This window comes from Phalacrocorax aristotelis, chromosome 3 (genome assembly GCF_949628215.1).
Source record: "Phalacrocorax aristotelis chromosome 3, bGulAri2.1, whole genome shotgun sequence".
NCBI classification, from domain to species: domain Eukaryota; kingdom Metazoa; phylum Chordata; class Aves; order Suliformes; family Phalacrocoracidae; genus Phalacrocorax; species Phalacrocorax aristotelis.
In genome coordinates this window covers 71241629-71257049 of record NC_134278.1, presented here as the reverse complement: position 1 = coordinate 71257049, position 15421 = coordinate 71241629, and the positions used below count along the sequence as shown (strand labels likewise).

Sequence of the window (15421 nt, the reverse complement as noted above, 5' to 3'; positions counted from 1 at the left end):
CTCCAATATCCTCTCATCATTACTTTCTTCAAACTTTTGATAAACAGAGTATCTATTGTGAGGAGTCAAAAACACACCATGGAGAAATTAAAGAACCGGCAAAACCCACGCTCCCAGGGTAAAATACCAGTGACAGCAACATTTGCCATACAATAACTCACGGTCATGCTGGGGACCATACAAAGTTTCTAACCCAAAGCTGTGAAACCAGCGTTGGTTTTAATACAAAGACACCGCATAGGAACATGAAGCCTATGCTCTACAGCACCATGTCTTTCCGTGTTCATCTCTCTGAGCAAGATGATCACTAATAAATCTTGTGTTGAAAGACACCCACTGGAGTATTATTGCACTTGGATTATTAAGTGTTTGAGAGGCAGCCAGATATTTGATAACCTCTGCTGAAATGCTTGTAAATGCTGTGTCATTCTCTTAGCTTCATATAATCGGTTCATTCAAAGAAAAAAAAAAAAGCTTTCTACTGCCAACATATAAAAATCACAGCTGTTCTAGGGCATAAGGTTCTTTCAGCTATAAAAAGTCCCATTTGTTTTTCTCTTGTAATATACTTCAGCTATTCCCTTGCCATACTTTCCCACGTCTTCAGAGATACTTTGTATGGAAACAGAATCAATTATTTTGCTGAAGGCTAACTAACTGAGGCATTCAACAATTGCCTAGGTATATTTGGCCCAATAAAAAGAAGTATCAGCTGCATTCTCTTTACCAGAACTAAGCATTTATGGGTATGTCTTTTTCGTTTTGCTTAGTCAGCAAGATTCTCTCTTGCATGCCCTCCTCTCCAGCCCTCAGTGATTTACATTAATAGAAGTGTGGGTATAGAAAGAAAATGCAACACTTCAAATTACAAATTGTTTTGACAGCTGAAGCACTGTGGTATCACAAAACCGAAAGATTAATTAAAATAAAGAAAACTTTCAGAATTTTTTCAGTTAGTAAATTTATATAGAAATTCTTTTTATCAGAAAATTTCCAAATCTGTTTTTTCCTACATGCTTCTACTTTTTTCAATACTTTTAGTGTGACTGTAATTTTGGGAAAAATTATAACCAGCAAGTGCTGGTTATACTGCTATTCTGGAAGGTTTAGTTGTAGGTTTTTTAAGCAAATCAAATTTTTAAGCAAAGCAATATTTTTACAGGCAGTATGATATATTCCAGGGTATTACCAGAATAAGAATACATGAGTTATAAAAGTTATGTACCTCACCCATACTTCATTTCCCAAGTTATAACATCGCTTTTAATATGTTTCAAAAATCTACCTCTAGGCAAACTTGTTATTTCAACATATCCGTGTGAAGTCAGGTCATGACACAGATTACCAAGATGATATTCATCTGCTGTTGCAAAGGCTGTGCACTGCATCAGATTCTGTGCCAAAGGAATAAAGATTTGAGTTAGGGAAAGGCTGAAGCAAGATGTTCATAAGACAATTGTTTGCCTCAAATTTATCATGAGAGTGACATTTTTCATTTATTCACTCTCTTCTATGGAATCATTGCCATGCTGTCCACTGCTGTACAAATACCCACAAGATTACTTCCTCCCTGTTAAGTGGGAAAGCAAATCACAGGCTGAGATCAAACCAGGTGACATAAGTAACACCAAAAAACTTTGTGATAAAACCACAAAATGAACCCTTCTCCCTGAATGCCAATCAAATCCTTTAACAGTAGAGCTACACTTGCTACTTCTCTCCCATCCTATGGTCCATGATGTACTCAGCGGACCACCAAAATCAAAAGCAAGACACCCCCAACAGCAGCTTTAAGATCTGTATTTTAAAGATAAATGGAATTTGACTATCCCAGCCTGCTGTTCAAACAGAAGCTCTGACCACAAACATCCTGTTCTTCCAAGCACAAAGCTCCCTTCCCGGGTAACCCCCATGGTATGAGCCACTGCAGCACAGAAAACCGCAGATCTTCCAGGCTAGTTGCAGGTGATGCAGATCTACAGTGTGTGTGTGCACACGCCTGTGTGTGTCCCCCAAGCTGAACCTTGCACTAACAACATGGTCTCGACTGACACCGCACTCAGTGTACAACTGCCAGAGCTGGCTCAATATTCCACAATGGTAAGTAACTAAAATGTCATATTGAAACAAACAACTGGAAAAATCATACTGACTTGCAATGAGAGTGACTCACGTGCGGCAAAGAAATCAGAAAGTCATCCCTGTAAAGACTTTCTTGATTAACCAAACAAGTCACAATAAACCAATTTACAAATTCTGCTACTCATTTTAAGTGGATTTCTTTGTTCTGGTATCATGTATGTCCCCTGACAAATGTTTTTCAGTACAATGTAGTGGAAGATATCCAGAAAGCAGTATGTCTTATTGTGGATCAATTAGTTCCCAGCTTTTTGTAACTAATACAAACAGGGATGTAACTAACAACAAATGAACAAAAGAACTGTACTCATCTGCAAGCATTTATACCCAGAATACACTTCAACTTAATATCCAAATTATAGTCTTGCAGCACTCGTACACTGTCAAACAGCAAGGCTTAAAAAGGTGTTCTACTCCTTGGGGGGGCCTGTTACCTGTCACCAGGATCACGGCCACACGTTTAAACCTTCTTTTCTTTTTTAATGTTAACATTCTGTTAACATTTCCAAAGCTTTGCTAACACATCATCTTACTTCAGTGATCACTAACAGAAAATAAACTTTAAAAGTAATTACAATACTCGGTGGGCAATTTTGTAGGCATGTTTCCACGACTGCGCTAACAGTGAGTTAACAGTGGAACAGAATTGTGTTTTCAGTTCCCCTGCTGCAGTACCTTTGAGAAATTGCATTACCACAACTTCATCTGTATAAATCCATTCCCAATCTCTAAATTGCCAATGCAAATATATATTTCAGACTCTTCCAGAAAGCTCTGGTTATTAGAAGTACACATACTCTGCCATGAAACTCTTCTGTCAAGAGCTAAGGGAGCAAACTTGCCTTCTAGCAAAAATAGAACCTGAAAAAAATCTCTACCCTGCTCTACACTTCCCACTTTATTACTTGTGCTATTGTTCATTTCAAAGCAGATGTACTACAGGACAGACTTTCTGTCTTACTGCTGCCATTTCAGTTTCAACTTAAAGACTTTACATTTAGTTAGAACCAGAAGTTTGCTGCTAAGACTACATGCCTGAAATAGCATTTTGGATAGGCACTGGTTTGTGTTTTTACAACACACTGTTTCACTTAAATTTTTACTAAAATCTTGTTTGAAGGGGAACATTTGGATTAGGTGTAATTTGAGATTAAGACACCTTAAATATATGTGTACTCTTAATGCCTAAGTTCCCATGACGGTGGAGATATAGCCAAAAAGTCTGTATTCTAGTGAGTGATTCAGCTAACCCTAAAATAGATGCGTTAACTGGCTGGCCAACCTTAATCCTGTGCTTTCAGCTACGTCACTTTCACCTGCAAACTTCAGTACAGATCTTGTACTGTTATTTTGGAGCTAGAAAGAAAGTTCACCCTCATCCTTTCTGCCTACAGCAGGGGCTTCATTGAGATTGTATCCAGAGCACTACAACAGCTATCCAAGTAGCCATTCTAAGTACCTCAACAACTCATTTTCTGTATCATCATGACCCCAGCAACTGCACAGGCTCATGGAACCATAATTCTCCCTAGCCCATCCATTCCACTATAAGCACACACAAATTTTTAAGAAAGAAAACCTGTAGGATGAACTTAAATCCACATGTCACCAAAGGAATCAGTCAGTAAATACATCATCTTTACTTGATTTGCAAACTTTTTCTAGAATACATGGCTATATTATTAAAAATTTGCTCAGACCTTAGGAGATTAACTAAACTGAGGAGTGGTACTACTCACTGATGGACTGACTATACCAGTTAACTGCTTTCAAGTAACTCCTCCATCTATCCTGAAAAAGTGGTCTTATGACCATTTATCATTGCTGGTGCTCAGCACTCTGCTTGTAAACACCCAAGAGGACTGGTGCTGGGGAGGGGTGGGAAGGACCTCATTCACCAACAGTTCTGCAAAAGAAAGGTATCAACTGTCGGGCCCTCCCAGACCGAAAACAGAGATCCTCAGGGTTCCTCTAGCTGACAGCCTCAGGAGCAGTCCCAGAGCTGGCGTCTCAAGGGGCAGACTGGGAAGGAGAGACACAGCAGCCTGCCCCAAGGTAACTGCTCTGCCAATAAGGCCTGCGTTGCAGGAGGGTTCTTGGTCACCTCCACACACGTGCAGGAAGGCAAGACCAGCTTTTTCATGACACCGGGATTTAGAGAAAACTGACGGTGCGTTGAAGAAGCCTCGGGGATTCTCTGTTTGCTCTACAACTTGCAGAAATCAGCCACATCTTTAAGTTATTTCTCTATACTACATATGTATATGGAAATAAACAAACAGGTTAAAAAAAAAAGCTTATTCCAAAATACTGTCAGCCTGCAGTCAAGGCAACAGCTTCTCCACATCCCTGTAGATGTGGGTTACATATCTGACAAAACCACATAGGGTTTATTCAGAAGTAGCAAGTGTTTTTGTTAGGTCTGAATTAATGTGATTTCTGGCACAGCATTTTGCCATGTGGAAGCTTCCCCAGAAAGTATATTATTATTTCAGTATATCAGGTGGGATTTTCTCCATTTCTTCACAGTGGAAGGAAGCAAAAATAGCAGTGCATATTACTTGCATACATATATATGAAAATGTCAAACAAAGAAACTGTTTGCATTCTATGCTGCCATTTAAAAGCCTCAAGAATCTGAAAAAATTGTCACTTCAATTCACCCAACAACAAAAAGAAGGAACCTCTGAATGTAATGTCAGAGCACGGATACAACCTTGAAACATTATATGGTGTTTCAGGACTAATATTCTTTGCTTTTTTCAAAGCAACGTGAAAGTACAAGTGGGAACTAAATTGTCTATAACACAGCCTTTACATGACATTAAAGCATATTCCTGCTCATCATACAAAATATTAAACAGAAGCTTAGATGACAAGAAGCCAAGCATTAAAACTTCTGTTTATGTGCTCACATTCAGTAGACCATGTAATAGACATATTTTGCAATGTGGAAGCTATTTCTGAAAGCACAATACTTGTTTCAGTCTCATCTATAATACTATTTTATTAACAATACCCTGGAACTCAGTTGCTGTAGCTTGAGGAGAACTGAGACACTTCTGACACCAGGATGTTCCTTGGAGATCTCATATTCAAGTATGCTTAAGGTCTGCCTTGGCTAGTACTGAGGCTTGCAAAGAACTATCTTAAGGAGAAACAGTCACAAGCATGCACTGGGCCACTTAACTGTGTCTCCTTTTATCCAAAACAGTTTGTTGCTGTAGTTACTCTAGACCCAGGAGTCTGGAGATCAAGGTGCTGTTTCTACTCATGGAATAGTGTTCCTCAAGTTACACAGGCTACATCTGCACCTCCATTTCCCATCTGAAACTTAATCTGAATATAAACTTTATACTATTTACTTTTCATCTTGATTTCTGTTTGAGTGAAGCCTTAAAACTGGGTAGAACTGGACAAGCAAGGATACCTAGGGAGAGTTAAATTCCTCTGAAAGTTAGACTTTGTTTCTCAATATTAAATGTGATTTGAGAGCACTGATTATTTTTAAAGGATTTAATCTTTCCGCTTTAATAACCACTTATCTTCCCTCCACTTTTGTTTGCACATTTCTAGTAAATCTCCCATTTTGTCTTCAGAACAGCAGACATGCTAGTTTCTATCAAGCTCGTTTCTGTTTGTAGAATTCCAACCTCTTTGTGGCCACACTAGGCCACATATCCTCCTCAACAAACTTGTTAATTTTATTAAAATGTTAATCTAAACCCAAATCTGAATCTAAATTAAATTTATGAAGTTCCCGTAACGTTATACACACTGCAAATTTTATACTTTACCTCCATGTCTGACAGTAGTGGCTGGTTAGTTCTGGATGGCTGCTTGGTCCTTGGTGCCTTTGGTGGCCTCTTAACTGGCTGGTTACTGTGTTTTGGAATAATTTTACCAGTTGATACAACCGAGTAAAATCTCGATGATACGTTCCCAAGCTTTTTAATATCCTCTGTACTGAGCTTGTAGTTTTCCACCATTGCCACACCAAAATGTTTCCAGGATGGAAAGAAACCCTTCCCACTCTGATAACAAGCATTTTTTCCCAAAGCCGATACATTTCCTTGGAGCAATTGCCAGTCCTTGACTTGCACATATCGACTTGTCAAACTAGGAGAAGCAGTTTTCAGAGCATACAAATTCCAAGGCTTTGCTGTTCTGTGAGCTGTTCTGTCAACTTCGTTATCCAGACATCCAGTTTTATTAAAGCTTTGGCATTGGCATATTGTTGTTAAAGCGTGGAAAGATCTAGTCTGAAAGCCCAGAAGTTTCAGTCTCATTGCTTCCCTCAGAACTGTATTTAAAAAAACAAAGAAACAAAATCATCCATCAATCCTTTGGAAACAAACAGTATTATTTTCCCCTTATCTAAATGGTGACCCATACTCCTTTTCCATGCGTTAGCACACTGGTGGGATTACACAGCTTTTTTTCCAATGGAAATACTCTAATTAAGATCAAAATACATTATTGACCTGTGTGCTTGCAACACATGGTGAAAAAGCAGAATTGGTTGCTATGTCAATATGCAAGCAGGCATCTTTTCCTTCTGCTGCTCATTCTGCACAGCAGTCTGCACTCTCAGTAACCCCACTGAGAAAATCACTCATGAGCAAGCACGAACCTTAAAGAGGACATCAGACTCTGTGAATCATTATTTTATACATAATAAAAACAACAATTAGATTACTACATGCTTGTACAGGAATGTCACCTACAGAATACATACACTGATCAGCATCGGCTCAAACTGCTGTATTGCAAACAGCCAAACACGGATCCAGCCCTGTCCGTCTGTCTTGACTAGGGTGACAGCAGAGTCAATCAGGTTACGGTCTTGATCCTGTACCGGTGCAGCAGGGACTGCAAGGCCTGCTTGCAGATCTACCTGTGCTGATGGGAACACAACAGTGTCCTTACTCTGTTATTCCAGACTAAAAGCAAGCTTAATATATTTACACTACATTGCATGAGCTAATTGAATAAACTTTAAAAGTGTTCACAGACAGCAGACTGAATACTTCAGTGGGTGCGTTTCACTCGCTGAAGAATTGCAGTGTCAAGTCCCTGCCTCCATCTGCTTTTATTAGCCGTGAACATTTCCCTCCTGACACAAAATTCATCTTCAGCATGTTATTAACGACAAAAAAAAAGTCATCAATTTGTGTAGTTTGAAAAAACTGCCCATTTCAGAATATTTTTAAAAAACTGTGCAGAGAGGATCTTCAATACCACCCATACATTTAACATAATAGTTCAGATAAGTATTTTCTTGAGAGAACAAATCCCTGTGTGCTGACTGGAACAAGCCCTCCATCCCGACAAGGATACCTAGATGCCAGCACAATGCACATACAACTTGAAGAAAAAAAAAAAACCAAACACTAAACCAAACCTCATCCTGACATAACTCAATGGAAGGAGAGTACACAAATTCTGGTGAAACAGGCATACAATTCTACAAAAAAAAAAAAAGTCATAAAACACCTTTAGGCTACGACAGAATAAGTAACTGATATTGGGCATAATTTTACATGCTCTTTGCTCGTAACTTTTTGCCCAATTTGTAAGCCTGTTACTTGCATACTTATTAGAATCAACTAATTATTATTTTAATTTTAAACTTGCCCTGTATTTAAAAAGCGACCCAGAAGACTCTGCCCAGGACAAGGCACGTTTACCTTTTTGAAAAGGCCTCCTACCTAATCAAGAGAGCCGAAAAACTCAGACACTGCCAGCCAAGGCGGCCGAGGGCCAGGAGAAGGGGAGAATCTGCGGTAGCGCGGGGTAGCTAGTGGGAAGAGATTAAAAAATGCTGGGTAAAACTGTATGTCCCTAGCCAAGAAAACCTTGTGTCGAACCACAGCGATCCCAGGGGTGATTTTCAACTGTGCAGGCTTACAACAAGCCACAAGGAAGCAGGGACGGAACGGAGTGAATTCCGCCCGGGAGCCTTAACAGCGGGCCTGCAGCAGCAGAGGCACCCCGCCAAGAAGCGCAGGACGGAGCAAGCCGAGGAAGGAGCAGGGTAAAGGGCCGCGGGCCCCAGGCGGCGGGTGCCACCTGCCAGCAGCAGCGACGCCAAGCTCGGTGTTCCGGCACCTCTTTAACACAAGACACTTAATTCACGCCCGTCGCCTTCCCGGCCGCGAGCCCAGGCTCACTGCGGCAGCACCAGCAAGACGGGCCAACGAACCGGGCCGGCTCGCCCCGCTCCTCACCAGCCCCCGCCCGCCGGGGAAACAACAGCAACGGCGGCGGCGGCGGCGGCGGCGGCGGCGGCGGCGGCGGCGGCGGCGGCGGCGGCGGCGGCGGCGGCGGCGGCCCCACCCCCGAGCGCGCGCCCCCCCGTGGTCTGCGCGCAGGGCGGGGAGCGGTCCCACTCCCATTGGCTGCCCGCCGGGGTGGGAGGACGGGAAGCAGGCCGCCGGGGATCCAATCGGAAGACGAAGGCGCCCCGCCTCTGAGGGGAGAGCGAGGCCAGCCCCGCCCCCGCCGGCAGCCCAGGCCTCGGGACCCGCCCCGCCCCGCGCGGGCGCCACCGACAGGCCGGGCCGGCCTCCCCGCCATGCCCCAACGCCCGGTCCAACCGCGCGCGGAGGGCTCGGCAGAGCGGGCGGCAGCCTACGGAGCCGCTGTACCTGGGTACGGGGTGGGGCAGGGGAGCGGCCCTGCAGCCCTTCCTGCTCCGGCAGGGGCAGCCCGAGGGCTGGGGAAGGGACGGGGCAGGAAATCACCCCCCTCCCGCAGGCAGGGCTCTTTATTACCCCCGAAACTACCCTCCACCGTGCCCGACCGCACTTGAAGGGGGGGGAAGGGGGAGCGTAGGGCCCTCCCGCTGGTGGCAGGGTCAGAGCCGGCGGGGAGGGCAGGGCAGGCCAGGCCGCCCCGCCTCGCCCACCTCCTCCTGCGGGTGTCTGTGCCGCCCTCTCCCCCCGCTCCAGGAATGGGGGGGAGGGCACCTAGCCCCCCTCCTGCAGCACAAGCTCCCACCGCAGCTCCAACCGGCGGCGGGCACCCGCCAAGGGCAGCCGCGCCGCCCCACGTCCGCTCCCTTCCCGCCCGCCGCCGCGGGAGGAGCGAGGCGAGACGAGGCGGTTCCCGCCGCGCGCCAGCACTGACCTGGGGGAGGGGGCGAGCCGCTCTCCGCCGCGCGAGCCGCAGCCCCGCCTACCGCCCGCCGCGCTCCGGCAGGGCGCGCGGGCCGCCAGGCCCCGCCCGTCACCGTGCCGTGCCGCGGCGCGCGGCTCGGCGGGCGCGGCTGACTCAGCGGCAACGTCCGGCTGCCTCGCCCCACTTCCGGGGGTCGGGCGGTCGGCTGGCGGGGCGGAGCAAGATGGCGGCGGTAGCGGCGTTACCGGTGTCCCTGTCGGGCAGGTTTAAGGGGTCCGTCACGGCCCCGCGCGCTCGGTACCGCAGCAGGGCGGGGGGACGGAGGGAGCCGAGGGGTCGGCCGATGCCCCTCGGCCCAGGAGCGGTTGCTCTCGGGCGCCGGGCCTCTTGGTTGGGGCCTCCGGCCTAGCGGTGGGCGCCGGACGGGGCCGCGTCGCCGGGAGGCGGCGCTGCGGGGTCCGCCCTCCCCCTCGGGGTGGCCTCTTCGCGCCTCGGACCTGCTCACCGCCGCCGCTGTCCCTGCCGCCCCCGATCGGGGCAGGCCTCGGCGGGCGCTAGCAGTGCCTCGGTGCTCCCTGGGTTTCTCTGTTCAGTGCGCGGTCCCGACCCGCGGGAGAAAAACCTTCAGCAAAGGCCGTCCCTGAGGCTGGGTTCGAGCCCTCCGTAGGGCGGGTCGCGTTTTGCTCGTTGTCCTACTCGTCTCTAAAGAGCGCTTGTGGAAAACTTGCATCAAGTGTATAGTGGAGAGCGCGTAGCGTGGGTTTTGTTGTTTATGCACGATACACTTAAACAAATCTCTGTGCTTTTAATTTTACACTTCCTTGACTTTACATCTGGGTAACTGAGCAATTGGAGAATGTGTTTTAGCCTAAAGTTTACTGTGGTTTTTGCTCTTTTGGCAGGGCCAGAAACTTAGCATTTTCTTCCCTGAAAGTCTGCCGTTTGTAATTGTCTTCAAAAGTAGACCTAAAAACCTGACCTAAAAACCTAAAAAAGTAGACCTAAAAACCAATTTGGTTGGTTGGTTTTTATCGGTGTCTATGTCTACTGCTTTAAAGGCACATGAATTTACTTTTGAGACCTTGCGTTTATTTTAAAATGATATAGAAGATATTTCATCATTTCCTCTCAATAATGACATTTTGTTCCTCTCCTTTTTAGGTCCTTTGCATATTTTACAATTAAAGACAGACTGCCCCAGATCCTCACAAGAGTTATTGATACACTGCATAGACATAAAAATGAATTTTTTGAAGAACATGGTGAGGTAAGAGTAAAGTCTCTGCCTGAGACTTTTTTTGCCCCTAACCCTTGAGACCCTTTCTCTGTCTTGTTTTTACTGGTTTCTTACTACAATCACTACTTGTCTGTCTTAATCTTTATGTCTGTTTTTTTTTCTTTATGATCTTTCGTCTAGCTATTTTTAATTAATTTTGTAACTCACCTTTCTGTCTAACCTTTTCTGATTTATCTGTTATGCAACTGCTTCATATTCTCAGGTTTTTGTGTTGGTGCAGTGTTTAATAGACAGTAGCATCTTCTGAATGTGGCAGCGTTTCAGTACTCTGTTCCCTTCTGATAAGCAAAAAGTCCAATTTGGAAAGAAGTCCCATGTGCTATTCGTTTTAGGATGTGAGGTGTAAGATGAGCTTCAGTCACCAAACTGTGTTTGGCTGAATTAAGCTCTGATTTGTTGGGGTCTCGTATTTGGCAACTAAAACTTATCACTTAATCTTTCATGTAAAATTGATCTGTGTCTCTACAGGAATAAATGTTCATAATAGGAACTTTTGTTCTCCACTGATTTCAGAAGGGTGTTGAAGCAGAGAAGAGAGCTATATCTTTCCTCTCCAAACTGCGGAATGAACTGCAAACAGACAAACCGGTGACCCCTTTAGAAGATGAGCTGCCTGATGCTGCTCTGTGGAACCAATACCTAGACTACCAACGAAATTTATCAAACGGAAATGGAGAACCGAGTTGGTTTCAGTCCCCTTGGTTATATGTAGAGTGTTACATGTATCGAAGAATTCACGCAGCACTAGTACAGAAGTAAGTATTTACTAGCTTGGTATATTACTTTGCAAAACGTTATTCTTTCCCATTGTTATTTTAGGAGAAAGGAAGACACCTGGGGAGTAAGATAAAGGTAAAGCTTAAACTTTTACTGTGTTACTTTTCCCTTGTCTCTCACCTCAGATTTAAAATTAATACTTTTTCTTCTTCCATGCAGCAGAATTTGAAGTTTATTAGGGTTTTTTTATGCTTTGGTTTCTGTGACTTGGGCTAAGCAAAAGCTCTTAAGCTTAACTGTATGACTTGGCCTTCTTGCAGATTAATGTACGTTGAGATATGAAAGTTATGTAACATTTGTAAAGGGTTTGTTAGTCGAGAATTATCTCTTTAAGACATGAGTTAGCCTAAAACACAGAATGTAGAATCTGTTGGGGATTCTAACTTGTTTTGCTGCTTGAAATCTGAAGTTACCTCTTGAGAATTGTTTCTTACAGACACAGCTTAACCAGCCCTGTTGTTCGTTCTACACCATCATCTTAGTTACAGCAGTGTTTGCAGACCATGTATTGCATCAAAATTTGGGAGCTGATCCTGGTTAAAAATAACTTGGCAGGAAAAACTTGTTGTGCTGGTACTGTGGAGAGGTGCCAGTACGATGTAATGGGGTAGGAATGAGCAGTCTAAGGTCCTGCTGCTGCTGACAAAAATCGAAAGCTCCACACGTACTGCATTTCCCTTAGTGTTACAGAGGCGCAAACGCAGTAATGGGGCTCTGTTTTTACTGAGGTATTGCATAATTGGAACTCGTGTAGCAAGACCTTCAAGTATCAGAGGGATCAGCTGGACTGTGCTTAAAAACCTAAGCAGATACGTTTTGTTAGTAAGCTCTAAGTTTCTTGATCTCCATTATTTAGCTGCTCTTAGGTATATGCTTGGGTGGAAGTTCAGTCATTTGCCAAAAGGTGTATGTGCAAATATGTCGCGTAAGATATAAGAAGTATAGACTCATCTATTACAAGAACTAAATTGTTTTGTCGTCTTTGTCATGTTAATTTTCTAAAGTCCTAGTTAAAAACCTTCATAAGAATAACTTTCATATCACTGTAAGAGACTTCGGTATGGGAAATACACTTCTGCACACACAAACACGCTTAAAATTGGTCCAGCAATTCCCTGCGTTAGCTCACTGGTATGTTATAGTTTTAATTCTCGGTGTCTGAAGACTGGAGTTCAAAATTGTCGCTGTATGTGCAGTTCCCAGAATTGTTGTGACTGAGCACTTGTTTGCTTTCAGAATATATTTCTAGAAGTACAAAGATGTCTTGTACGCTGTCTGTTTCAGTGAGATACGATCTCAGGCTGTTACTGAGATGTGTGAAAAATCTAGTATGACAAAATCAGAAGAGGAAAATCTAACTAGGGCCCATAGTACAGCCTAAAAAAGCTGAGCTTGGAGCTTGCATTTCCAGGTGTGTTTCATGTGCTGTCATGGAAAATGTGGCAAGTATGTTAATATATTTGTTTTCCTCTCTGATTTTAGCCCACCTATTGACAACTTTGATGTATTTAAGGAAGGAAAGGCTCAAAATTTCTTTGAATCCCAAGAGGCTGTTATTGCCTTATGCACTTACTTTCAGGAACTTCTTAAAAACATCAAGGATCTAGATGAAAAGCAACTTCAGGAGGAACTTTTTAAGCTATTGCAGGTAAACTAGTAGTGCTTAACGTAAGAATTTAAGATACCTCTCCTATGTAACGAACAAAACCTTGAGGTTATAAAGAATCTGAACCTCATAAGGAAATTAAAATATAGCTCTTTTCTTTGTAAAAATGAGATGAAATCCTGACAGCCATACTGTATTGGTGCTGCTCTGGAAATATTTAAGTTTTGGTTATTTGCATTAAATGTGATGTTTTCATCATACTGATGGTCTTCATTGTGTCTTTGAAAACACATCTTATTCTTCCTCAAAACCAGTATCTCTAAAACATTTTAAGCCAAGTTTCAGATGGCCTTTTAGTTATTTAACTGTAAAATATTAACACAGTTAATTTTATTGATACTGTAAAAAATTTTAGACTACTTTGGAAAAGTACTTATAAGTCAGTCTGGGCCAGAAGTGCTTTAAAAGCTTTATAACTGCATGATTCTTGGAATATAATGCCTTTGGGTAGAATACAAAATATCATAGGATTACAGATAAGTCCGTTAGCTGACAACAGTGCAAACCAAGTATTTGGCAAATCTTTATAAAGACCTCACTAGCATGTACTTAAAATACAAGTTCTTACTTGCTGCATGTAATAAAAAAAATAAACCAGCTTTTATTACTTCTTTGTGTTCCCACGGATATTTTTTTGAATTTCGGTATGGAGAACCTTTGTGTTCTAAGCTTTGCGATCAGTGTATTTACATTGATGTAAATCTTCCATCTTTGTTGCTTCTGATGCATGTTTCTTGTGCCTGCATACATGCAGAGCTTTGTTTAGTTTCTTCCACAAAATCTCATCTACATTAAGATTTCTGTACGAGAAGTTGAATTTTATTAAAGCTTGGAGGAAAATGTGGAGCTAGAGCCTTCAGGTCCCTAAAATAAAACCAGACAAAATCTTTAGTGTATGTGAGGTTTAGAATGTAACTACAGTGAGACTTAGCAAATTTTTTTTGTTTTTTCCTCCTTCTAGGTGTCATTGTGGGGCAATAAGTGTGACCTTTCTTTTTCAGCTGGTGAAGACCGCTCTCAGAAATCTAGTCCTTTACAATCCCTGGAAAACATGATACCATACATCTTAGTGAATGATATGGAAAAACTTTGGTCACTACTTGTAAACACCAAAAAAAGAAATACAGAAAAAAGTAGTGTTAGAATTGACATAATCCTGGATAATGCCGGATTTGAACTTGTCAGTGACCTTGCGTTGGCTGACTTCCTCTTATCATCAAAGCTAGCTGATGAAGTCCATTTTCATGGAAAAAGTATTCCATGGTATGTGTCAGATACAACAAAGCATGATTTTAACTGGACTATTAGACAATTACAGTCAGCTAATCATATGTGGATGTCCAGATGTGGGATAAACTGGGAGGGCAATTTGAAAAAGGGAGTTTGGGTTTACCATGATCACATGTTTTGGACTTTGCCACATGACTTTTCCAGTATGGCTGAAGTTGCTCCTGACTTGTATGCTGACCTACAGAAGTCAAACCTGCTTCTTTTCAAAGGGGATCTAAACTATAGAAAATTAACAGGAGATAGAAAATGGGAGTACACTGTACCGTTTCATCAAGCCTTGAACAAGTTTCATCCTGCGCCTCTCTGTAGTGTGAGAACACTGAAATCTGACACTCAGGTTGGCCTAAAACCTGGACAAGGTGAAAAAATTCAGGCGTCTGAACCTGAATGGATGGTAAGTGGAAAATACGGGGTAGTTCAGTTCGATGCTGCTGTCTAGCTAAAAGGTTTCTAATATTCGGAAAGAGAGATTAAGTCTGAGTTTTAACTACTTTCTCTGTTCCATGCTTGGATTCAGCAAAGATTCTTTTTTGTTTGCACTTTTTCCTCCCAAGTGATTTGTTGTTTCTGTTCCACAAAAGACTTTAATGGTGTGCAAAAGTTTACAAACTGTTTTTGTATACATAAACCAATCTGCAATTCAATATATTTTGTTTTCCTAATGTCCAATGTCAGCAGATGTTTAAGAGGAACATTTAGTTGTCTGTAATTTTTTTTTTTTTTTAATCAGTACAGGTGAGAGTTTATGGCTAACAAGTGAAAAATCTGCTTCAGAAACCATTTCCTCAATCCCGCTTTAGCGTGTATTTACTTACTTCAGGATAATTTGTCCTCCATGTGCCACGCATGCATTGCATGAAAGTAAAATATTTTAGAGAATGCACAAATTAATTCCAAATGGACTCTTTGCAACCCATTGCAGGATCATATTTTAAAACTGTTGAAAATTGAGTTGGTTTCTACCAAGACTTTATTACGTAAATTGTTTTTTATTTGCTTCTTGTGTCCGTGGACAAATAACTTTTGATGTTTTGAGTACAGTTCACTGTACCCAAGAGAAGAGATCTTGGGTGATACCTTGTAAGTATTAATTTAGAATTTGAAAGTTAAATTTTAATTTTAAAATACAA

General features: G+C 42.8%; 2 protein-coding genes across 11 annotated transcripts in view; one reads left to right on the top strand and one right to left on the bottom strand.

The window, feature by feature from the left end:
- The window catches only part of RMND1 (required for meiotic nuclear division 1 homolog), a 22157-nt gene extending 12753 nt beyond the window's left edge, over positions 1 to 9404 (bottom strand). Inside the window, exons 1-4 of one of the 4 annotated variants that reach the window (XM_075087927.1) lie at positions 9271 to 9404; positions 6878 to 7041; positions 5937 to 6442; positions 1286 to 1394 (exon numbers count right to left, since the gene is read on the bottom strand). In XM_075087927.1, the coding sequence (XP_074944028.1) occupies positions 1286 to 1394; positions 5937 to 6428 (601 nt within the window). In that variant the 5' untranslated portion in view covers positions 6429 to 6442; positions 6878 to 7041; positions 9271 to 9404. Of the gene's footprint in view, positions 1 to 1285; positions 1395 to 5936; positions 6443 to 6877; positions 7042 to 7850; positions 7935 to 9270 lie in introns of those variants that run through there. The other 3 variants (XM_075087930.1, XM_075087929.1, XM_075087928.1) reach the window with 3 other exon arrangements.
- DCPH1 (damage control phosphatase 1) lies at positions 8645 to 15421 on the top strand. Of its 7 annotated transcripts, none has more exons than XM_075087921.1 (5): positions 8645 to 8793; positions 10423 to 10528; positions 11072 to 11313; positions 12818 to 12983; positions 13963 to 15421. In XM_075087921.1, the coding sequence occupies exons 1-5, from the start codon at positions 8717 to 8719 to the stop codon at positions 14728 to 14730; spliced, it is 1359 nt and encodes a 452-aa protein (XP_074944022.1). In that variant the 5' UTR covers positions 8645 to 8716; the 3' UTR covers positions 14731 to 15421. The 7 variants fall into 7 exon arrangements, with proteins under 7 accessions (XP_074944022.1, XP_074944020.1, XP_074944024.1 ...); XM_075087919.1 differs by lacking the exon at positions 8645 to 8793 and adding an exon at positions 9311 to 9534; XM_075087923.1 differs by lacking the exon at positions 8645 to 8793 and adding an exon at positions 9416 to 9534 and having other exon boundaries at positions 11027 to 11313.

What these genes read in the sequence shown, in the direction of transcription:
- DCPH1 (XM_075087921.1), top strand. Translation starts at nt 8,717, where the DNA reads ATGCCCCAACGCCCGGTCCAACCGCGCGCGGAGGGCTCGGCAGAGCGG. An exon ending in TACGGAGCCGCTGTACCTGG is followed by an intron (nt 8,794 to 10,422) that starts GTACGGGGTGGG and finishes TCTCCTTTTTAG; the next exon opens with GTCCTTTGCATATTTTACAA. An exon ending in TTTTTGAAGAACATGGTGAG is followed by an intron (nt 10,529 to 11,071) that starts GTAAGAGTAAAG and finishes CACTGATTTCAG; the next exon opens with AAGGGTGTTGAAGCAGAGAA.